At 40.9% G+C, this 23660-nt stretch overlaps 3 protein-coding genes across 7 annotated transcripts; 2 read left to right on the plus strand and 1 right to left on the minus strand.

Annotated features, from left to right (window-relative positions):
- Positions 1 to 3988: 3988 nt before the first annotated feature.
- Positions 3989 to 8397, plus strand: LOC115736525 (protein ALP1-like). The gene is made up of 3 exons (XM_048283288.1): positions 3989 to 4201; positions 4349 to 4478; positions 7204 to 8397. The coding sequence occupies exons 2-3, from the start codon at positions 4352 to 4354 to the stop codon at positions 8250 to 8252; spliced, it is 1176 nt and encodes a 391-aa protein (XP_048139245.1). The 5' UTR covers positions 3989 to 4201; positions 4349 to 4351; the 3' UTR covers positions 8253 to 8397.
- A 1711-nt stretch (positions 8398 to 10108) lies between these two features.
- Positions 10109 to 14153, plus strand: LOC115736524. 4 transcript variants are annotated; one of them, XM_030668258.2, is made up of 7 exons: positions 10115 to 10167; positions 10258 to 10394; positions 10487 to 10623; positions 11387 to 12427; positions 12509 to 12574; positions 12653 to 12851; positions 13691 to 14153. In XM_030668258.2, the coding sequence occupies exons 3-7, from the start codon at positions 10621 to 10623 to the stop codon at positions 13753 to 13755; spliced, it is 1374 nt and encodes a 457-aa protein (XP_030524118.1). In that variant the 5' UTR covers positions 10115 to 10167; positions 10258 to 10394; positions 10487 to 10620; the 3' UTR covers positions 13756 to 14153. The 4 variants fall into 4 exon arrangements, with proteins under 4 accessions (XP_048139242.1, XP_030524118.1, XP_048139244.1 ...); XM_048283285.1 differs by having other exon boundaries at positions 10109 to 10167; positions 12509 to 12851; XM_048283287.1 differs by lacking the exon at positions 10258 to 10394 and having other exon boundaries at positions 12509 to 12851.
- Positions 14154 to 14659: 506 nt separating this feature from the next.
- LOC115736527 (ras-related protein RABE1c) lies at positions 14660 to 18610 on the minus strand. Of its 2 annotated transcripts, none has more exons than XM_030668266.2 (9): positions 18492 to 18610; positions 18150 to 18237; positions 17127 to 17199; positions 16947 to 17047; positions 15876 to 15941; positions 15583 to 15680; positions 15236 to 15298; positions 15070 to 15162; positions 14660 to 14977 (listed from the first exon to the last, which is right to left on the minus strand). In XM_030668266.2, exons 1-9 carry the CDS (start codon positions 18588 to 18590, stop codon positions 14891 to 14893), a joined length of 768 nt encoding a protein of 255 aa, XP_030524126.2. In that variant the 5' UTR covers positions 18591 to 18610; the 3' UTR covers positions 14660 to 14890. The 2 variants fall into 2 exon arrangements, with proteins under 2 accessions (XP_030524126.2, XP_030524124.1); XM_030668264.2 differs by having other exon boundaries at positions 18345 to 18498.
- Between the last annotated feature and the right edge of the window lie 5050 nt (positions 18611 to 23660).

Below are 23660 nucleotides of genomic sequence, written 5' to 3' on the forward strand. Positions count from 1 at the left end.
TTTAAAAGAAATTATTTGGGACTGGACAAGGACAGTGATAGTTAATCGTGTTCCTAGCAAAGAAGGGTAAAAAAAAAAACAGATGAGAAAGTCGGGTGAAATGCAGAATCGATGGTCTAATTTCTCATTATGCTTTTGGCCAAGTCTAAGTTTGTTTCTTTTGCGCCCCTAATGACCCGTTTAGGCGAGAACCTTTGCTTGGGAAGGAGGACGCATGGGCCGAGAGGCGTGCCCGGCAAAAGAGCGCTTCACTGATTTCATAAGCCGGTCAAGAATGTTCAATTCCAATCGGGGTGGGACGAAACTTCGAGCTGAAACTTTGGCTTATCCAGATCGTGCGGCATTGATGTCAGCATTTGACAAGCATGTGCAAACCCGTCTCTGTAACTTTGGTTTCTATAACTAGGAAAATGGACATGGAGATTGTGATATCTGAAGACTCGTGAAACGTAATGTAAGCTCCAGGAATCGGTTAAGTTCGGATCTTTGGCTTGCGCGGGTGGTTTTGGTTCGGAGCAGTTTGCACAGAGTTTGTGGGATTCGAACCTGCTGTTTCCATTTCTCGAGCTGGAAATCGTTGAACGCCCAACCAATTACGCCCAACTTTGGAGGGTGTCCACGAAATAATCCAATGTGATTTGAGTTTTTAATACTAGAAAGCTAAGACAAGTAAGAGAGTCGTGCGCGAGATACTCACTTTATACTTACTAGGATTGAACTAAACCGCCGGTTCAGAGGTCGAAGAATAACCTCTCGGTGTTCAAAATTTGAGGCCTCCAAGATGGAGGAGAAAGAGGGAGGCCCCCCCACCATTTACTCCTACTCAGAATATAATTTGGCATTCAAATATTTTCTCCAGGCTATATTGACTACCTCTTGCTAGGCCTTATATACCAATTGCACGAGGTCATTCGTTGAAGTTTCATCAATTACGTGCAAACTGCTTCTTGTCGAATCTATTCGCACGGGCCGTAGTCCCGAGCCCAATTGATTCATGGGATTTGCAAAATACTTCACGAGCCTCCGGATAGTCGGGTCTTCATGCCAATGTCTCCACGTGATGGAAAAAAACGATGTTTAGTGTTTATAATAGTCCACTCAGCACTATGAAGCCCTAGCTGGGATTACTTGGCCCATGGACCAACTCAATTACTCGTACTTGAAGGCGACTATTTGGGCCCATCTTCATACATGCCGACTGTATTTATTCAGCGAAATTGAGCTGATCTTTTAAAAATCAAGCCACTTCAAAACTTTCAAAGCTAACAAAAAGAAAAACACAAAACTGGAAGATTTCAAATTCTTACTCAATGAGTCTTAACATATTAACATATTTATGTACTTAAGATGGGATTTTTCGAAATAAATTTAGTAAATAGAGCTCACCTAAACTCGCTCGGTCCGAGGGCAAAACAACAATGGCGGGTTCAAGATCTTACATCAAAGCTCAGTCCACTCAAGGTTTGGATAATAAAGTTAGGCTCAACTAGGGATCTAGCTTGAGTTGGTCCAATAACTGTTGGAAGAGCGTAGATTCTTACATCGACACTCAGTCCACTCAAGGTTTGGATAGTAAAGTTAGGCTCGTCTAGAGATCTGGCTTGAGTTGGTCCGATAACCGTTGGAAGAGCGCACCATCAACATTTCTACTTGGACCCACATTTACTTAAAAACTCACGCTAATGAGTTATAGGCTAATTAGGATATTAACTACTCTACACCAAATCGATTTTTTAATATAGGATTTCTTTAACACAACTCACTCATATGTGCATCTTAATAATAACCGCCTCTATTTATAACTATAGCCGTATTAAAATGGGTAAGATATTATTATTTTTCTAGAAAATTGTTGAGATTTTGGCCAGGTTGTCTTTACTCTTTGAAAGGAGATTCATTGACTACTTGTAGAGAAGCATAGACAGAATCGACGTAGTTGACGTAGCTATAACAATCCATCTGGTCAAGCCAGACTTAGCGCATACAACCAAGTCTTGCACGAATCAAGTGCTAGACTTCCCAGCAGTGCATCCCGATGCCTTGTCGAATGTTGGTTTAGATAGGAATTGCCGGGAATTTGCCCGATTAGCCATCTCAAGTCAGGCCATGTGACAAGGGATTCGTCCCTGTGGTAATCCCTTATCCTGCAAGCGCGGATTATCTATTAGCAGACTCATTCGGAGGAAGCAAATGGGTCGAGATTTGCACAAGTTGGTGAGCACGGCACCTAACCCTGCAGCTCGAGAGAGAGAGAGAGAAGAGAGAGTAACTTCTTTTCATCTAACCTAACGATAACACGAGCCCATCATCAAAGCGGCCGGTGAGCAACAAAACTTCAATTCAACCTTCCAGTACGTTAACTCCGTCTACCAAGCATCAGGTAAAATCCTTGATCGACCCGACCCGATCCACGTGAACCGAGTCCATCGATCGATGGCATATCGGGCCTAATAATGGCCTTGACGGATAGGACTCGGCCCAAGCCCGAACCCGTTCCCAAGTGGACCTAAAGCTGGAGTTTTCGTGAAAGAGAAGGGCTTGAGAGTGTACGGGCCTGTTCTAGTCGTTTTCCCAAGTGTTCGGTTCCACAGAAAGAAAGTAAAGGTCAAAAACTTTTGTTGACCACTTTAAGGCTTGAACATAATTAGACAACTGTCACGACCAGATTCATGAATATTAAGAACATGCATTGTCGTAAGCAACTTCCATGCGAAGTATTGCAGAAGATTGACGAGATTGTCCGAAAATTCGCCGAGAAAGAACAATCGAACCGAGGGAACTACATTAAGAAGATGTCTTTTTGCTTCAGGCCTCATGCGATTTGGTTTCCGAGTTATGAAAATAAGAAAGGATGATGAATTTTATGGTAAGATATAATCAAGAACCCAAAAAAATTAAAAAGATCTAACCAAATATGCTCCATAATCCAACCTAAAAAGGGATATTGGAGTTGGCACATCTGTTTATGACAAAACAATAATCCGCTAATATAATTAATGGGTGGAAAAACGTTTTCAAGCTACACACGCAATCTCGATTATAAATAGCCTATTTTCCAATCAGTCATCGGATATTAAGAATCGGGACTCGAGGTGTTCTCTTACCATTGTATTTCTTTCTGGGTATAGCTTCTTTTGCTCTTCCAAGATCAAAGGGCCTCAGAATCTCCTCATCTACTCGAGGTAAATCCCACTTATTTCATCACATTTTCTTTAGGAAAATCGCCCGCCTTGACCATTTGATCAAAAAACATACTCCACCTTTCATTCAAAGAGCACTTGAAAATCTTCACATCAATTTTTTTTTTTTTTTTTTGTGTCTCTATTCAGGAAAACATCATCTTCTTATCAGAATTGTCGATTCTCGGATCTTAAACTCTGAAACCAATCCAGAACACTCAAAATCAACTTAACACCTAACCTCTCAAACCCTAAAGAGGGGTAAAGAAGGGTAATTCGGTCTTTTCAGTCGGGAGTTCTTTCAAGGGGTATGTGAATGGTATTTGCAAAAATGATTTTACTTACAAAGTGCATAGAAGCGCCTTATAAACAAACCAAATAAGAAAAAAATTATAATTTCCAATGCATCGATTGCTCTCGTGATATGCACAATTAATTTTTTAAAACTTAATAATTTTCCATTAACTATGCTTGACTTGTGCCCTAAAACACTCGCTAACACGATCATTTGAAAAAAAAAATAGAGATACGTAAGGAAGTATGCTTTTTGGTAATTTTTTCAATTAATTAACTCAAGGAAGTTTGGAATTCGCTACTCTGAATTTTGTCCTATTTCACTTTTTTTACCTTTTTTTTTTTATCGGACAGTAGAGAAAAGTTTATAGTAACGAAAAGCGGTTCTTTTTTTAAAGTCCCTGTTAAAGATTTTTTTTTTTTTTTAAAGTTAGAACTCTTGCCACATTGTCTTAAGCAAATGCGAACCAACCCGTGTGTGTTTTTGCTTAGATTGCTCACAGTTTCCCCGATATATAAGAAAGCTCTCCCTCTCTCTCTGTCTCATTTTTATTTTTCCCTTTCTGTCTTTTTTGTTTTCTTGTTACCTCCCTCCCTCTATTCTTGCATGCTTCAAACACAAAGCACGAAGCACTCGCACCTCATTGATTACCATAAAAAGGTTCTTCCTTGCATGATGTGCCTCGCTGTTAGTGCCCTCGTCGTCTCATGAAGCCTGTGCATTGAAGGTAATAGAATCTGAGTCCCGCTTGTTTTCGTGAATGATGGGTATTTGCTGTGCTTCGACACAGTCGGTCTTGTTTAGTCAATGATTATGATTTTGTCGAGAAGTTGTTAGATTCTGAGTTCTGGGTTTTGAATTGGGTGCTTGTCAGACGATGGGTCCTGGGAGAAACCTGAGGAAGAAGAGAAAGAGAGAGAATATGAAGAAGAAGAAGAGTGAAGCAGCTTCTGGGTCTTCTCAGTCTGGAGATTGGTTTGATGAGTTCTGCAAGAGAGGCAATGGTATTCTCTATCTACTGTTATTGCTCTATCACATCTATCTTTTGGGTGTTTCATTTTGTTCTGATTTCATTCATTGTTGTTGCTAGGATGATACCTTTTGCCGTTTAAGTTTTCTTTGTTACGTTAAGCTGTAGATGATGATATCTTCATTCTGCTCTCACTGGGATTTTGCAATGGGGATTGACATGCTCCTTTTATGAGGAAATCAAATTAACGAATTGACTGCCCTTGTATTCGACTCGGTCAATGCTACATTTCTTGATCTTGAAGGAAAAAAGGAAAGAAAAAAAAAAAACCCTTTTTCTTCAGCAGACATGTCTACCTAAGTATTCTGTCCCTGGGTCTCTTTGAGTGCGACTGAAAGTTAGATGCTTGATCTTTCAAATGCGAGGAAAGACCACTGATCAGGCTCTGCATTGAATTGGATTGCAATCTGAGGCGTCCTTTTCCGCAATGCCATTGATTAAGACTGAATTACCTTCTTCAAACGAAGGAGAAATCTGAAAAGATGTTGATATAAGTCATATACATACATACAGATGACACACTGCAAATGAGAGGGAACATAGGGGGTGTCTGTAGAAATGTGAGAGTTCCAAATTCATAAATCCAGTGGCGGCTCAGTTAAGCACAATGAAGTCCTATTACTATCTTAGTATCCCTTTCAGGTGAACTCTGGGGAAGTGTGAGTTAAAGTGAATAAGAGTATGAAGCAGAGAGAAATTCTGCATTTCATTTGTAAAATCATTGGATTTGTTGTGTTCTTGTGTCAACTGCAAGTCAAATAGTCACCCAAGAAGAAAATCTCAACTGTTACTTCATATCTCTTGCTTAGAACTCCTTTTTCTTTTCCCATTACAAACAAAGTAACTCTGTGCACTTCACAGAGTTGATCAATTGCTCCACAAGGGTCTTTAATGATATGTCCGATAGAGAATAATCCAGTAGGAAATTTTCTGTTTTGGTCAACAATTTTTTGAACACTTGTTCGCTGTCGAATAAAAAAGGCCTATGATTTTATGACAAAAAACAGAAAAAGAAACAGTGCACACTGTCCTATGGTTCTCGCCAATTAATGACTGTTGCACTCTCTTGGACATGCTGCTTCTTACTCTTTGTTAGATATCTGCTTTTAAACCCCCATGCTTCATGCACAAATTATCAATTAAATTAGAATGCAGGGCCCTTCATCATCATGATTATTGCTCTAAAAACTGTCTTTTTTACTTCCCATGTGAGTTTTCAAAATTGAATATAACTGGCCACTGGCCAGTTCAAGCAGAAATGTCATCCACCTGTTTGTCTTTGATAACCGAGACTCGTGGAAGCTATTTTTGGCATTGATCTAGAAAAAGAGCTGGCCAAACTCTTCAAGTTTGCTTCAAGTATGCGTCGAGACATCCTGGAGATATACATGCTTGAAGCTGTCAGAATGAATCATGGATTTGGTTTTGGATGCTTAGCTTCGGCGCCACTTTCTGATTTCTATATATTAAGAACGGTGTTGCCTTCATCCTTGCATATGATATAGATATTTTTGGAACTTTTGGCTGACCAAGATACTACTATAACTTTTCTTAAATTACGATTCTGCATCCTTCCATTGGGCTTGGTTCAGTAGTCAATTATTAGCTCGTCAATTCAATATGTTCTCTTAGCTAGAGTGTTGGTCTATGCACTTGATATTTCCTGAGATTGCTCCCCGTTCACTTTTAAAATCGTTAGTGATTAGGAAGTAACTCCGCAGGATGTTGTTCTTTACTTGTTTGAATCACCTTATTCCTACAACAGTTAGGCTTAGAGTTGTCCTATTTTCTGTTGTATAATATGCCTAAAGGTTTCTTGGCAGAAAAAAGAAGAAAATAGAAGCTTGAAGGTTCCTGAACATTTTGTATTCTTTGAAAATTGATTGGGGAAAGGTTAAGAATAACCTAAGGTTATATATGAACTCCAATGATGAAAAACAAAATGATGCCAATTGTTCTTACAAGAAGTTGGCAGCAGCTCATGTCTTATATTTGGATAAAGCATTCAAAAAGACATGATGATTAATTCAGTCAAGCACGTTAACATGTAGCTCTGGAAGTCTAAATACTAGCATGGACAGAAAATCGAAGTCCTGACAATTAAAAATTTGTCAAAATCTCCATATCATGGAATAACGCCTACTCTATCCATAACAAAAACATTCGGGGATGACAAAACAAGGGTTGTCATTGTTTTGAATGAGATATGTGTAACGTATACAGAGTGGCATCATCAGCTTGAGGTGGTAATTTATAAATCAGGTTCCATCAGAAATGTTCATACTGTTTTTTGTCAGATCAAATCGATTAGATCTTTCGGGATGATACATACGTGTCAAAACCACCCTCTTGAATTCGATGAGATTGATAGTCAATGAAAGTATTTCGTAGTTTCTGTCAGCATATCTTGTAGCAAACAGAAGTATACTGCTTGATCTCTGAATTTGGTGCACGTATGTCTGGATTTGGTCTCATCTTCCTGGCAGGAAATAAGGACATCCTATTCCTTTTTTTCGGATAATCTTTTCCACATTGTATATGTGAAGAAACTTTCCTGTCATGTCTTGATCTTTAATCCATTTAGCCTTGTATTTTGATGATGTTTGCTGCTGCTGCAGTGAAACTGCTATTAGCAGAATAAAAACCTGATGTGCTTTTGACAGTTTGAACTTCATCCTTTTTCACCCAATTCTTTGCAGGTCATTTTCCTTCAAAGAATGGACTGGAAGAGTTCCAATCCATCTTCGGAATTTCCAAGAGAACCTTCGATTACGTGTGTTCGCTTGTAAAGGAAGATATTATGGCCAAGCCAGCTAACTTAGTGTTCAGAAATGGCAGCCCTTTATCTTTACATGACCAAGTAGCTGTAGCTTTGAGAAGGCTGAGCTCTGGAGATTCGCTCATAGCTGTAGGAGATTCATTAGGCCTGAGCCACTCAACCGTGTCCCAAGCTACTTGGCGTTTTATTGAAGCCATGGAAGAGAGGGCAAGTCATCATCTACTTTGGCCCTCCACTACAATGGAAATGGCAAACACAAAATCCAAGTTTGAGAAGATGTGTGGCTTGCCTAATTGCTGCGGTGCCATTGCTTTTACCCGCATCTGGATGAACTTGTCCACATCGGACCCCAATAGTATCTTGTGGCTCGATCACGAGAAGCGTTACAGTATGGTCTTGCAAGCGATAGTGGACCCGGATATGAGATTTCAAGACATAGTCACTGGATGGCCAGGGGGCAAAATGAACAGATGGTCGGTCTTTCAGAATTCAGGCTTCTATCAACTGTGCAACCAGGGAGAGAGATTGAATGGGAACGCATTAGAGCTTTTGGACGGATCAAAGGTTAGGGAATATGTTGTCGGGGATTCAGGCTATCAGTTGCTTCCTTATCTCATCACGCCATATGAAGGGAAAGAATTTTCCGGACCGAGATCCGAGTTCAACAGACGGCTCATGGCAGCTGCAGGGGTGGCAGAGAGGGCACTCACAAGGTTGAAGGACTCTTGGCGGATCATACGTGGAGTCATGTGGAGACCCGACAGACAGAGGTTGCCGAGGATTATTCTGGTTTGTTGCCTTCTTCACAATATCGTCATTGACATGGAAGATGAAGTCCAGGACAAGACAACAGTATCTTGCCCTCATGAGTCGGGATGTCCCCAGCAAACATGTGGAGTAGGCGACATGAAAGGTGCATCTCTGAGAGATAGACTGTGTCTTCACCTGTCTGGAGGCCCTCCACCATAAATCTCTTCACTCAATCCACGAGGCCGAGTCCCCCTAGTTCCAAATTGTTCGTTCCCGGTTATGATATTGTAAGTTCGGGCATAGAGGCGGGATCGCTTTTAAACTGAGATTATAGAGATAAAATCAGATTTGTGCTTGATTGTTCGCTGTTTTCATTTCTCGGAATGATTGTGTTTTTGTCGGTCCAATAACTCGTACTGAAGTAACCCAGTCGAACTACCGTACATTGCACAAGAGAGGCGACGAGCTCACTGAGCACGAAGGGAGCATCCAGTGTCAAAAGGAGTCCTTCAAAGGAAAACAGAGGGAAGAATGTTGCTGCATGTTCATTAGAGCGCTCCAAGGTTAGTGAGTTAATGTGCTTTGAGAGTGCCGGTTGGTACTCCGGCAACAAATGTCATCCTGAGAGATAGCTCTTGCTTGTCGATTCTTCCTTCGATGCTGTTCGCTTTCTCGATTAAGACCGTGATTAGTCACTGCTCGCAAAGTAAAATGGCTACACATACTTTGACAGTACATGTGAATGTGAAGAAAAAGATGGAATTTGGAATTTGCCTCAGTGAATTTCCATAGTAGGACCTAAGTTTTAACCATATCGAGATGATCTGCAATGCAGGGAAAGAACTTCCAACCACTTGCAACATAACTTCCAAAGACATTGTCTTGCATCTTCATTCTCAGACCAACCAACCTTATTACAAGGGTTCAACCGCATACAAGTTTCTGCATTTGCTCGCACTATCAAATGGACAACGTTTCAGTTCTTTGCTTTCTTTTCTCTTGACCTCTTTCGAGCATAAGCATCTGGCCTGTTGTTTCTGTTACTAATGTCGCCAGTCCCGACCGGCCACCGGACTGACCAAGCTGTCCAAAGACTCGGGCCTCAGTTCGTCGGTGAAGAAATTTGACGAGTACCTCATTCGCTAGGATCACCTAAAGAAGCGTCAGAAACAACTACATCGCGTCTGAATAACCTCATCACTGGTTGTCACATTACTATCCAATGCCAAAACTCTCTTTTTGAGTCGTCGAATGACTGCTTGCACACCAACTCAACAGCAACTACCCGTTTGATGCCTGTCTCGAACACTTAGCCGAAGAATTGATCTCAACAATAGGCAGAACTCGAGGCATTGCGAAACCCGGCGACACTATATGCCGATCCCCGGGAAGGCCGAAGGAAGCACAAGGCCCCGTTGCATCATCATTGTAAGACCTTGCAAATTCGGTATCAGCACAGTGTAGTACCTGACTTAGATTATGATGTTAGGGGATGCAACTCATGTCGCGAAAACTACATCAAATGGACTTGATCTCGAAGTTACTTGCTACTAAGAATTGAATTGGCAAAAGTGCAATATGTTTAAGATTTTTTGGACAATATTTCCAGATATTATGATGATATAGTATGATAAAAAATCTAATTTTTATTCGGTGTTGACTCTCTTCGCTTCCAAAATACATCACCATCGATGTTAACGTTCTCAAGCCGTGGAAATTATTACAGTAATTTGGCAAAAGTAAAATAATATTCAAATATTTTTATGGAAATTTTGAAGGTGTTGGAGGTTGGGGCAGGTGTAAAGAAAAAGCACAAAGTAAAACCAAAAATGGAAACTATATATAGATAATATGGTATTTGAAGCGGACGGCGTGATTTCATTTCCACAGCATGACACGACGCGTGTACAGTGGGATGCGCTTCGCCTGCCACCGTGGCCATGCGGGCGCACCCTACTTACGATGTTCCTCCGCCTGAGCTATAATCTTGTGCGACTCACCCACTCCAACATCAACTGCCTCTTTCTGTCTCTCTCCTCTCCGACGCGGCGCCATTTTCTCCTCTGAACAGGCGCTGGCTATACCGTCACCGGCGATCGCGTGTTCGGTCGTTTCATTTCGTCGGCGATCGCCGGTAAGCTGCGACTCTCGTCGATTTTCGTTTTCTGTGGTTCCACGTGTCTGTGGGCTTAGGGCATTGTTGGCTTGGCTTTCGATTTTCCAGAACCCTTGTGGAATGACTTTGAGAATGGATTGCGTCATCTTGAAGTGTTATTGGCCGCGAATGAGGTGATTGCGTCGGATTTTTTCGTTGTTTTGGCGGAGTTTAGGATCGGTCTCACGAGTCGCGCTTGTTCAGAAGTGGGTTTATTACTTGTTTGTAGGTCAATGCGTGTAGGTTGTTGTTTGTGGTTATTGTGCGCTGAACGAGCTTCTTTTTTGGTTTGTTGCAGAGGTTTTGATGTGTATTCCCAGCGTCGCTGGTTGACACGCATACTCGTGGATAGAAGGAAGGAAGGAAGGTTTTGCAGCAGCGGGTACGAAAGCTCGCATGATGCTGTTTCCTCATTAGACTTGGAGAACCAAAATGGTAATATCTGCTGGGTTCTCTTTTTTTTTCTGGGGCTGTTGTCTACTTGTGGATTTAGGTTCATATAAGCATTGGGGGATGGGTTGTATGCTGTTTAGCTTTGGATATTAACGGGTAAAGTAGTTAGGTGCTAATTTGTCTTTGTAATCAAGGAAGCTCTCGAGGATGGTGTACAAATTGAACTATGACCATTTAGCTAGAAACATGGGAGCTTCTTACACTTAGCAATACTGGTAAGGATTGGGATATGGATATTAAAAAGAAGCAAAGCATGAGCAAGCTTTCGAGTTTTTACAAGCCATGGTTCGCGGAATGTGGACATGATGAGTGATGAACAATGCACAAGAGTTTCTGCGGAAAGCTCTGTTTTATTTATCTTTTTTTTTTTTTTTGTGTGTGTGTCTGTGTGTTTTAGGGCGGGAGAGTGTTGCTTAGCTCCCTCCGGAGGGAGGATGGGGCTCTTCTGTGTTTCTATACTTTCACTTCAGTGTCAGTTAATTAAAAGAGAGAGCTAGCTCGTGATTTTATTTCCTGTTAGAGGCTATAGGAGTCGGTTGGTATAACATATTAGAAATTGTGCTAACTTTGGCTTTTGGATTCATGCCGTGTGCCTCTGCCTATGTGTGCTCTCAGTCATGGAAACTGAAGGTTGCCGTTCTCTCTTGTCTCTCACTTCCCATACTTGCAAGAGAATGTGAAGGTGTATTAAAACTTCAAGATTAAACCATCATTGGTAATTGTGTTGCTTGGCTGGTCATTTCAGGATAAGAGTTTTTGGGTGGCCAAAGGTGCTGAAAGAGATCCAACATTTGATAATCCCTCCAGGATTGAAACAAAACGGGCTCATCGATGGTTAGCGGATTCTGGTGAGGCGGAGTTTTTCTCTAGCAAGAAGCATGCAGTACAATCTCCAAGTGCCCAGTCAATTTCCAGAATTTCACATTCTGACATTCCTGCATGGGAGAGTCTAGCCAGTTTTCAGCCGACATCCAACCAATTTGTTGACAGGTTGTTTGGATCTGAAACTATAAGGCCTGTTGACTTCGCCGAAAGGAGTATTTCTCTTGTAGAAATAGGTGGTGCAAATTTGAGTGAAAAGGATTCGGACGAGCAGTTCGACGATGACATATCTGTAGGTTTGTCCATATCTCAATCCACCGAGGACCCAGAGATGTGTCTCAGCTACATCGGAATTAGAAAAGTTAAGGTCAATCAGGTTAAGGATTCTGAAACTGGAATCCACGGCTTGAAGATTAATAGCTTTGACAGGGAAAATCATATTGATATGCATAGTGGTCTGGCTTATGACAGGCGAAACGAGATGGCCATTATACCAATGGGACAGACCTACAATAAGGACATCAAGAATGTCGATTTAATGAGGCACACATGTGAGGAATATGCTCAAATCAGATCAAGGGACTCTACATACCATAAGGGAGATCCTACTGTTGTATCCATAACTGATGCATATAAGGAGGAAAGCGGCATTATCTCCTTTGATGATTTTAACTGTCAACGGGACATCATTCCTCTAGGAAGATCAGTTGGTGGCTTAGATGAGTCAGACAGTCGGTCTTTACTTCAAATATCAAAAGCAGATGGTAGGAAGCAGGTGGATGCTTCAAATGTTAATGTCACAAGGGTGGTCAAGTCTAGAAGTGATTTTGTTTCCAAGAATAAGCCAGAGTCAAAACCATCTAGAAAAGAAACCCCCAATAGCTTCCCTTCGAATGTCAGAAGCCTGATATCTACTGGCATGCTTGACGGTGTTCCAGTAAAATACGTTTCTGTGTCACGTGAGGTAACCTGCCTTAGATTGTTTTCCTTCATTCCTTTCCGTTCATTGCTGCTGAGTGACTTATAGTCATAATACTCCAATAAGGAGCTTCGGGGAATCATAAAGGGTTCTGGCTATCTTTGTGGGTGTCAATCATGCAATTATTCGAAGGTAAGACATTTACTACTGCATAAGGACATCAGGGAGTCATACTCTATAGAGAGCTTATACTTTGTCAATTGCTGTAAGGTGCTTAATGCTTATGAAATTGAGCGACATGCCGGTTGCAAGACAAAGCATCCAAACAATCATATATACTTTGAGAATGGGAAGACCATCTATCAAATAGTTCAAGAACTACGGAGCACTCCTGAGAGCATGCTGTTTGATACAATTCAGACTGTGTTTGGTGCACCAATTAATCAGAAATCTTTTCGCATTTGGAAAGGTAAAATAGATATCTTTCTCAGTAGTATTATATGCAGTTTATTGGAGAAAGATCATCTCTCTCTCTCTCTCTCTCTCTCTCTCTCTCTCTCTCCACCCATCTTCACACACATTGATAATGTGGATGTGCAAGTAAGTCCATGCATCTCGAACTTGGACTAACAGGTGATTGTACACCTGCTAGATACTTCTAATCATTAATTATTCAAGAAGTCAAGAGTTTTAGTCATGTGGAGACCATCTAGGTCAAGAAATAATCAAAGATCACCTCCTGACAGATGTTCAGGGAATTGATCTTTTTAAATGACCAAAAGGTCCTTTGATCATATATATGAAGATTTGCATGTTATTTTCATGTCAGAAATTATGGGACAACTCCTTTTCCTTATGTCTCCTGTCTTATAGTAATGTGAATGAGTGGTAACACTTTGTATTTTGCCTAGCAGAATGATAATAAGTGTGTGACTGGTCAGGTGTAAAGTCGAGAAAATCAATGCTTCCGTTCAGGTCATATAGATATGTCGTAGGAATTCTGGAATAGGTACTGTGGATAAGCCGGTGAATTTATAGATTAGCATTTAACCTTTCACCAGGATAAGTATGCGTATCCCTCCTCGCTTGTATAATATTCTCCTAATCTTTCCTGACAATCTAAGGATGGAGGCACTCTGTTCAATAACTACAAGTTTGCTTTTTCTTAACTTTTTTGGAAATACAGTTACCATGGAAACTTCTCATTAAGACACCACAAGTTTTTATGTCATGTTTAAGAAATTTTTGTTGTTTCCACGAATTGTACCTTCTTTGCTAGTATGATAAGTTCACTTTCCTGTTTTCCAGAATCTTACCAAGCAGCAACTCGTGAGCTTCAACGAATTTATGGGAAGGAGGAGTTGAAACTGTGAAAGGACTTTTCTATGTGAGTCTCGAGGAAGTCAACTTGTAATATGGTGCAATCTGGATGCGGCCCTTGTGCATAAAGCATGTCAATCTTCAGTGTTCTGTGCCTTTTGATTATTTGCCTCCATTAGTTTCCCCTTTTCTTTTCAATTTGTAGATTCTGCAAACATTAGCTTCTTCTGTGGACAAGTAGCTACAATAGAAAAAGAGGCGGTGCGTCCCTGTTTTAGCTGAATCACATGACAACCTCCTGGTGGACTTCTTTTTGGTTGTGAAACGATATCAAGCTACTTGCAAGTGAAGGTATGTAAATTGCTCTAACAATGAAATCCTTTGGACAAGTCTTTGTTGTGTAACCTTTCATTTCTGCTAATTAATGATGACATCTCAGCTCGTGTGGCAACTGGCAAGTTGTGTTACGTGCACTTCTTGATGGGTCTGCCCTATTTGAGTGACAGTCGTCAGCTGGGGCTTATGGCACTAGCAGCGGTCTATTGTATAATTTTGAGTGTCCAACATTTGAAGGTCCATAAGGCATCTTTCGGGATGGCACAAGATAATGGTTGATTGATCAGCGCAGAATCTAGGAACTGCTAGGGTTGGTACTTAGTACGATACAGGGTCAAGTTTAAAGCAGCTAGAGAGGTTCTCATTAGATCTACGATTTACAAACTGCAATTTTATTTGTACCTTGTTCTTTGCTTGAACCCCTATTTGCGTAAGAAATTGACTACAACCAGATTTCATCTGTCTATTATACATCAGTGTTTGTTCAACACGGGAGGGTTATGACAAAACCCTGAGAAACTCTCGTATTTTGTATCAGCATCGCTCTCACATTTCATTCTCGTCACGCACAAAAAGCCCTTTTTAAATTCCACGACAGGACCCAAGCAGAGGGAGCAAGCGAAGAGAGAACCGTCGGCTATATAGAATAAACACATTCGTCTGTCGCCACAAAGTATAAATGTTTAGAATTCGAGAGCCTACTTTCCACACACTATAAGTCCATCTGGAAAGAATCACAATTAGGAAATTACAAACACCGTGATCTTGTCATCACAATTAGTCTTTTCCCTTGCCCTTTTCTACCTTTTCAAGCCAGCGTCAAAGCCATCACAATCTCCCACTTCTTGCATCTTACGAGCCACAGCAAGTGGATCTCGGTGCGGCCTGACCAGCTCCAGATGCTTGGTCCGGTTGGTTAATCTTAATTGTTGAAGGATGCTGTAATTACAGAACCAAAGGAAGGGAATTAGAAAACGACGACAGATTTAGTTCAGAATAAGTTCCCTGAGTAGAGGAGAGAATGAAGATACCTCAGCCTTAGAATCCGTGTCTGAGAGCCTCTGCTTTATATCCCTTGCTATCGAAAAGAACACTTGTTCGACATTAAGATTTGTTTTAGCACTCTGCAGGAAAATACGTTTCAGTGTACAACTAGGACTTCCAATTAGATAAAGCCATCAGCAAGCTTCTACTTACAGTTTCGAAGAACTTAATTCCATACTCATCAGCAAGTGCTTGGCCCTTGGCAGTAGGCACAGCCTGAACATGAACAGAAATATCACAAGCACAATGAGTAAGGCAAGTGGGCGGATTTAGAAGATTTATATCCTTCTTTCCCTATTTTTTCCCTTTTGTCTGAAGAAATATCAGAAAGCTTATTATTAGCCAAGCATGGATAATAGATTCATCAGAAAAGCATCGCCAGAGTGAAGGCAATTGTGTTTTCTAGTGACCTTGAGGCAAAAACACTGTTATCTCTGGGGTAGGATGCATAATATAACCAAAGAGATTGTGAGAGATAATAAGTGTAAGACGCAACATACCCTTTTGCTTTCGTCCATGTCAGCTTTGTTCCCAACCAGTATCTTATTAACATTGTCAGATGCATGCTGTTCAATATTGCGAATCCAGTTCCTTATGTCTGAAAAATGATATAACGCCATGTTTATTATGAGATGCAAATCCCGAAAAATTCGAACACCACAGAATGTTTAAAAGCAACATGCACCAGCTTAATGCACATCGGATCAAAGCAGTAAACACAGAAAGAAAGATGCAAACAGACTTAACACCTACATGCAAAGTTTGTTACAACAAGGGAGGGAAAGAAAGTTACTGTTGAAAGATGATTCGTCAGTCACATCGTAAACCAGCAAAATACCCATGGCTCCTCGATAGTAAGCTGGAAGGTAGTGGCAACAAATGTAGCATATATGAGTGCAAATTTTGAATATGATTTGTCTAGTATGATAGAAACAAGAAACTTAAATAGTGAAGCAGCAATCCAAAGCGAGGCTCAATATGAGTAATAAATCAAATGACTGCAAAATTAGTACACACAAGGTTCTAGCACCACCATGCCCACAACTTAATGCCAGTGATGCAGCTTATATCAAATCAAATTATAAAAAATTCAACCTCATCGCTACCTGATTAGGACACATTCTGCAAGGAGCAACCACAGGACTGTAGTGCCATGTACCCAATGCCCTAATACCCAACATCCAATATGGAGACTAGGGCACATTTACCACTAAGCAAGTAAACTCTAATTACATCTCAAAGGCCAGTAAAAAGGCAACTATCGGTGAAACTGAAAATCTTAACCACTACATCCATGAGCCGTGTCTTGGTCGTTGTATTGAACAGCAAGAGCTCAGCCAGAAAACCCTGGCCCCTATACTCAAAGAGAGCCACAAAAGCTCAAACAAAGCAATATATCAACCTGAGAGCAATCCACTGCTCAATCACATTACAGACAAGCTGGCAGTCAACAAGGTCTATTTCTCTTTGATTATATTTTAACTGCACTTAAGCTGGAATTTTGCCTTCTGTGTTTTAACAGTAACAGGATATCTCCCAGAGATGTACTAACTTTCCACGAAATTAGGTATAAAATATCCACAATTCAATGGGACATTCTTTCTAATAAAATCCACAGTACAATAAGGCCAACTTTGCATTGAAATGTCTCTTTTTTCTTCGCATAATACATCTGGAAGTTAAAGCCAAGCAATTTTTTGTCTACTATTTTTCAGGAGAATTAACTTGACAGTCAGCATCACAAACTGTATAATGGCCAGATTCCAGTAATCCACACAAATAGTGTTTTGGCTTTGGGCCAGCTTTTAGAGCTATCTTAATCTTCTGTAGTGGAGTCAACTTTCCAATATTTGCAAAACCTTACCAGTGGTGATTGTACGAAACCGCTCCTGACCAGCAGTATCCCATATTTGAAGCTTGATTCTTTTTCCATCAAGCTCTATAGTTCTTATCTTAAAATCTATGCTGCATTAGTTACAAATGGCATGAGAAGATCAGTGAAAAAACTTATGGGAAAAAGAAACTCAGTTCAAAGAATACACACCCAATTGTGGTGATAAAACTCGTTGTGAATGAACCATCTGAGAATCGCAAAAGGAGACAACTCTTTCCCACACCTGTCCAAGGTACATAGTACCATGTGAGGATGTCATGCATTTCGAGCAAAAAAATTATAATCAGGACCCCATGTTAGCAAGATGATTACAGATCTCAAAGATGAGGTTGTACTCGCACAATTGTAACCACAGAGCCATAGAAGCACTAAGGATAAAGCTAGCAACAGCAAGCTCCAACTTCATAGTCAAACAGCATTGAAGATTCATCTATCAAAATGGAGGTCAATCTTGATAGAATCAAGACTCATTCCAATTGACAACTCACTATTGCAATGACAACACGCCATATTCAACATACCAGCTGCAAATTTCATAGCAAGTTCAGCCCAACTGCCGAAATTCTCTCCCAACCCCTAAACCCCATTCCCATCTCCCGAACACCATGAAGACCAGCTCCCACTGCATAAGGTGATGGAAGTCCCTCTTAAATGGCATATAGCGAATAATGTCGCCTTCCCACTGAGTCACAACCATAATTTTCTGGGAGTGGCAATGTATGGAATCCAACAACACAACCAGTAATACAAGCACAATGGTAGAAGACAAATGCCTGGACTCCCCTACTGTACAGCTAGAAGCAAGATGCATCCCACCAAACAATGCGAATTAATGCCGATTATCCGCGTGTAAACTAGGGTCAAATTTATCTACTGTCGTTCAGAAAACAAGACTTCATCAGCAATTTCATTAATGTCGGGATTTCCTTATGTTGAATCCCCAATAGCAACAGATCCATACCAAAGCGCAGAGTTTCACGACCTATTTCTAAATCATCTCACCAAAAAAGAAAAAAAAAAACCGACGGACCGAGCTAAGACCTGTCTTCACGCGATCAAGCCGTGCAAACATTTCCACATCTAAGATCAAAATCAAGTGGCGCAAACGGAGATCTAAGACTCATACGCTCCATTTCTTTTGCCCTAGAGAGAGAGAGAGAGAGAGAGAATTACCGCTATCGCCAATCAACAGAAGCTTAATGAGGTAATCGTAATCTGCTCGTGCCCTCGCTGGTGGAGCTGCCATTCCAATTCCAGGTACCTGCGCCCAAAAATCCGGCCACGCACCTTAAGACAAAGCCTCGGCAAATCGATCGATGGAAGAACCAGCACAGACAAAATCGAATCGCAGAAGAGAGAGAGAGAGACCGGATCAGAGACGAAGAGATTCTAGAGAGAGAGAGGGAGGGAGAGCGAAGGTCTCCAAGTGTCAGAAATGGAGGTCCATGCAGATTTAGAGAGAGTGAGAGAGAAGAGAAGAGAAGAGAGAGACAGGACCAAAATAGGGGAAACAACCTTGATCGGCTCACCTCCCTCAAGGCGCAAGCGAAGCTGCTCCGACAATGGTGGGTTGGCTAAAATGCGCACTCCGTGCGTTTTGCGCGTTTGTATCATTATTCTTTTCGTTATTTCTTTTATTTTATTTTTTGCCTCCTCCTAATTTATAATCGATTTTCCCTTTTTTAACAATAAAAGAGGGGAAAAAAAAAACAAAAAAGAAGGGCGATCCCCTTTTTCCCCCTCTCTTTCTTTTCTTCTCCCTACACAACTCGCGGTGTGCGCAAGTCGCCCCCTTGCGCACTCTAGCAATTCGGGCCGACCGACCAATCCGGTTCTTCTGAGACTTCCCTCCACCCAATTATCAACCAAATTGACGCCACGTGCCACCAAAACAGATGTTCATTAAGAGTACACGAATTAAAATAGTGGGACGATTGATTCGACCATCGCCGCGCAAATTCATCCCTGAACTTTTTTAAAAATCTCGATTTAATATCGCTCTTTTGTAATCCGCAGGCCCTGTCAGGTGACCCTTTCCGACATGCAAATTCGAGTTTTTTCGGCGCGGCAACTGGAGCAACCCGAGAAGGATGGAAACCAATTGTAATTTATGGACAGCAAGCACGTATTTGGCGGCCTGCTTGCCTGATTCAAACCGATTTGCATAAGGTACAAGCGAAACGGATCGACCGAATCGGTAACCGCCCTAATCGGACCGACCATTTCGATCTAGTGCTCGATTCCATAAAATTGGAACGGATAATTCCCGGTCCGGTTTCAAGTTCTAGGGAAAATCAGACTAATTAGTTTTTTTTTCATTTATTTTTTATTTCTTGCATGTAAACCTAATAATCCATTCGACCGAAAAAAAAAACCTAATAATCCACATGTTATTTATCTAATTTTAATCACTATAGTAAAATTAAAGTTTGTGTTACTCATTTCTATAAATAATTTACTGATTTCATTGAACCGTTAGGGAATCGGTCCGGGCTAAAAATCGATCATCCCACTTCCTTAGATTGAGCGAAGACCAGGCATCTAAATTTGCAACAGCCACGTGGCGAAGGTGGCGGGCGAGTCCCGCAGCGTTGCAATGTGAGCCTGGGCTTTTATTTTATTTTTTTCCCCCTTTGGTCAACCAGAGAGCCTTAGTCAACTTTGACCAGACCAGACCCCCGCGTGCTTCTCAGACCCCTACGTTGTCTACTCCTCGTTGATAGCGGTCATCAGCTGGGGACATAACGGCGCCGTTAGTGCGGTGACATTCTTCATCTCATTCAATCTCATTTATATATTTCGACCCCAAAAAAAAAAATGTCATTTATGTAATTATTCTTTTCTTCTTCTTTCGAGTCAGCTTTTCTAGTACAAATGCAAATGGGAATGGTCGTGGATCGCAATACAAGCACCTGTCTCAATATTGACTGGGTTAGCTTCGCCAACCACAGGCAAGGGCATCAAGATCATAGCTCTTGTCCAGATTTGACTTGGGTCACGACCCTCGCCTGGTGGTCGAGGGTCACCAGCCCTTTATAGTGAAAAAAAAAGAAAAGACAAACAAAAAAAAGACTATTCACGCCGGCATCGATCATACCAAATAAAACAGCTGATATTCATATTAGCAATTTATAAGTCAAATTTGGTCGAAATGACTAAATTGACAAATTATTGAAATGTTTAGAGTTAATAGAACCGAATAATTTGCCGTACAATAAGTTTAGGACTTGTTGGACAATTATCCCGAGCAAATAGTGTTCAACATCCGCCGTTCATTTGTTTTCCTTTTTATAGCGCGGAGTGTTCGAGCTTTTGCATTATTAATTCTTACGAACGCATGCAAATCGCACCGACCATATGCGTATTGGGTAAAACTTTATCGACAACGGTGTGGGCATGGCTTCACCGATGTTAGTTGAGTAGGAGATGCTACAATTCAAAATTAGAACAGGCCGCATTCAAATTATGCGCTTAACCTATCAATCTATTAATAATGAATCCTATCATATCAACTTTTCATGCAATGGAATTTCATTCATCTTTTGATCAGTCTTCATCTTATTAAAACTTCTTGTATGCTCGGACATTGCGTCCGGTTTCTATCAATCGGTTCTCTTCTCATTTTGCTTGTCCTTAATCAATGCAGTAGTTGACTCCCTCGAGCAGGTAAGACGGAGGGCTTAGAATAACGGATCGGAAGATCTGGGAACCGGAGGCTCCGGCCCGGTTCCATAAAATTGAAACCGATTATGGCCGATCCGGTTCCGGAGGGACCTGGATTGCCAAGACTTGTCCGAATAATATTTCTTTCTAAGAAAAAAATTCCTAAATGTAAATCTAAATCTAAACCCAAGATGCTTAGGATTTTAAGTATGACTTCCGAGTTTAGTGATGGTACGATGCAATGAATGAGAGATTGCCTGGTGAAAATGTCGTTAACGAGAAGAATTTAACGACAAATCACAAAATAAATGTGACAGATCCGGTTCTCGATTTGAGGGTGGCTCAGACCGGATGGGGAACCGATGACTCCCGGGAAGAAGCACGTTGGCCAAACCCAACAGAAGGGTGAAACACAGGACGACACCTTTGGGCTTAGGCGAGTAGCTTTGCCATTTCTTTAGTTAGGAGAAGTAATACAACCTAAAGGGCGAATAGAAAAATTCGTGCTCCATGCGAAGTTATTGGATTACGCAGCGTGCTTTAGTATAGTCTGTTCAAGTGAGAGTGATCGTTCTGGTCAGAACCAGGAATGGAATATTTTATTTGCATAAAGCATACTAATTGGCCTCATTATTTTCCGGTTCATCAATAGTATAAGAAGACTTATCTCTAGAATTTCTGGTCGAATCTCTTTCCCGGAGAATTATCGGTGGCCTTGCGACTCGAGTCCGGTTGCCGGAAGGTCTTTCGATGCGCGCTATCTCTTTCGGTGTCGGATTAAGGAAAAACGAAAACAATGCATCCGACGGTGACGAAACAACACTAGAAAAAAAAAACAGAGAGAGAGAACACGAACATGATAATTGGTTCAAATAGATCCGAAATTAGGTAAATGAACCCGCAGTGCGTGCAGTGCCAAAGAGGTTGCAACCACTTTTACGGAGCGGAGAGAGAGAGAGAGAGAGAGAGAGAGAGAGAGAGAGAGCCCGCCTTTTTCCAATCAATCCTAATCACTTAAGTTCACAAAAAAAGGTAATTGGAAGAGAAAAGAAGGGTAGGCAATCAGATTGGTAATGCTTCAAGCATATGCTTCAGAAGATCCCTCTCTCTTTTCCCTTTTAAAGCTCGGCAACTTCCATTGTCGTCACACACTCTCTCTCTCTGAGCCCTGGGAATTCCCTTTCCCGGCGGCTCCCGTTCCCATCCGAAGTCCTCCTCTCACCCCTGCCTCCCCGGCGATGGGTGCCGAGATCGGCGGTGGATGTTATCGTTGAAAGGATACTAGCTATGCAGTAGGCGTTCGTGATTTTTTGGGCAACTAAGGACCCTTTGGCATTTTGTTAGCGTATCCAGCAGCGATTATTATCAGGTTTGGTTCGGCCAGTGTTCCATCTCGACTCCAATTTCAGGGTGGGTTTTTTCGGTTTTTCTTGTCGGTTTCGAGCGATAGAAGCAGTTGTTAATCCGCCCGCCGCAGAGGAGGGCGAGGCGTATAAAGATCGGTCACGTTCGAATTCGTTCTTCCTCGGACCCGGATGTAATGTTATCACAGGTCCAATGTAAACATCATTAGCTGCCTCTTGAATCGTGTTCAAATTTGCTCATGATTCTGAAGATATGAGCCTCTTTGATGAGTTTTTTTTTTTTTTGGAACTTTGCTAGGTGTTTGGGAGAAGTATAAAGCATGATGAATGATGTGCACGTGGGGTAGGGGGGACCAAATTAGTGCGATTTGTGCGGACATCCTTCGGCACTTCTGACGTGGTAAAGGATTTTGTGCGCTGTTCCGAGCAAATGGGACTTAAAACTAGTCTAACGTTTATCGTAACGGCGGGATTCGACAGCGAAAGAGCAATTCTATAGGACTTTGTGTAAATGGGGATAATTACCAAATTAGTCATAAATTAAATCTATTATAATTGTGCTAATTTGATTTTGAACTTTTTTACATTTATACCAATTCAATCCACTTAGCCGATCTGTGCTAATGTGGCACCGTCGGTGTTGATGTGGATTTTTTTGATAGCATTTTAAGATGTTATTTAAAGATTTATCATTTTCTTTCTCTCTTTTTTTTTCCTTTTCTTTAGGCAAGGCCCCGAGCATCGGGGAAAAAGGCCTATAGAAAAAAAATCATAAAAAAAACTAAAAAAATTATAAAATTATTATTTTAAAAAAAAGTACAGGGCGGTGTCGGCCGATCAAATGAATTGAATTAGCACGAATGCAAAAGGTTTAAAATTGAATTGGTAAAAAAATATTTAAAACTAAATTGACATAATTATAATTTTTTTTTTTTGGTAATTTCCTACGCGCAAATCTATGGTGGGTTGACATTAGAAGGAAATGTCAAGAAAATATTTTATCCAAGCCAATCTAAAAGTGGTCCGTGTCCAAAACGCATGCGGTGCTGGGAAAAGGCAAAAGGCAAAAAAAAAAAAAAAAAGCCCGATGGATCAGTTGAAGAATATTAAACAACGCGATCTATATTCATAATCCGTTTGTTTTTGAATAATGAATAATTTGAAAAAAATTATCTTAAAAATGATGGTCTGTCTCACTCAAGATATTAACAGAGGTAAACACGATTCCAGGTAGAACTCGGAACCCGAATTGTTGGAAATAGACTCGGTTTCATTGGTTCCGGGTTCCAAAAATTAGAGAACCTGTTTCGACGCATAAGTTTCGAGGTAGGTGCACCCAGGACCTTGTAACTAGTTTTTTTTTTTTTTTTTGTATTTTTCTTGTTACGTATCTTCACGCTATCCCACGCTTTTCCATGTCATCCGATGATGAACGTGTAATCCGAAGTCACTAGTTTGAGCTTCCATTTTTGGCTATATTTATGATTAAAATTTTTACTTTGTTAATGTTGTATGTTAATGAGTCGTGGTCAGTGGAACGTGAGAGCAAATTGTGGTCATTAAACGTTGTGATTCATTGCAATCATTCAATTAAGAATGACAAGTGGAATCTGAAACCAACATTGGTAGGATACGTTCCATATTTCATGAACAAGGA

The sequence above is a fragment of the Rhodamnia argentea genome, chromosome 8 (genome assembly GCF_020921035.1).
Source record: "Rhodamnia argentea isolate NSW1041297 chromosome 8, ASM2092103v1, whole genome shotgun sequence".
Classification (NCBI taxonomy): Eukaryota; Viridiplantae; Streptophyta; class Magnoliopsida; order Myrtales; family Myrtaceae; genus Rhodamnia; species Rhodamnia argentea.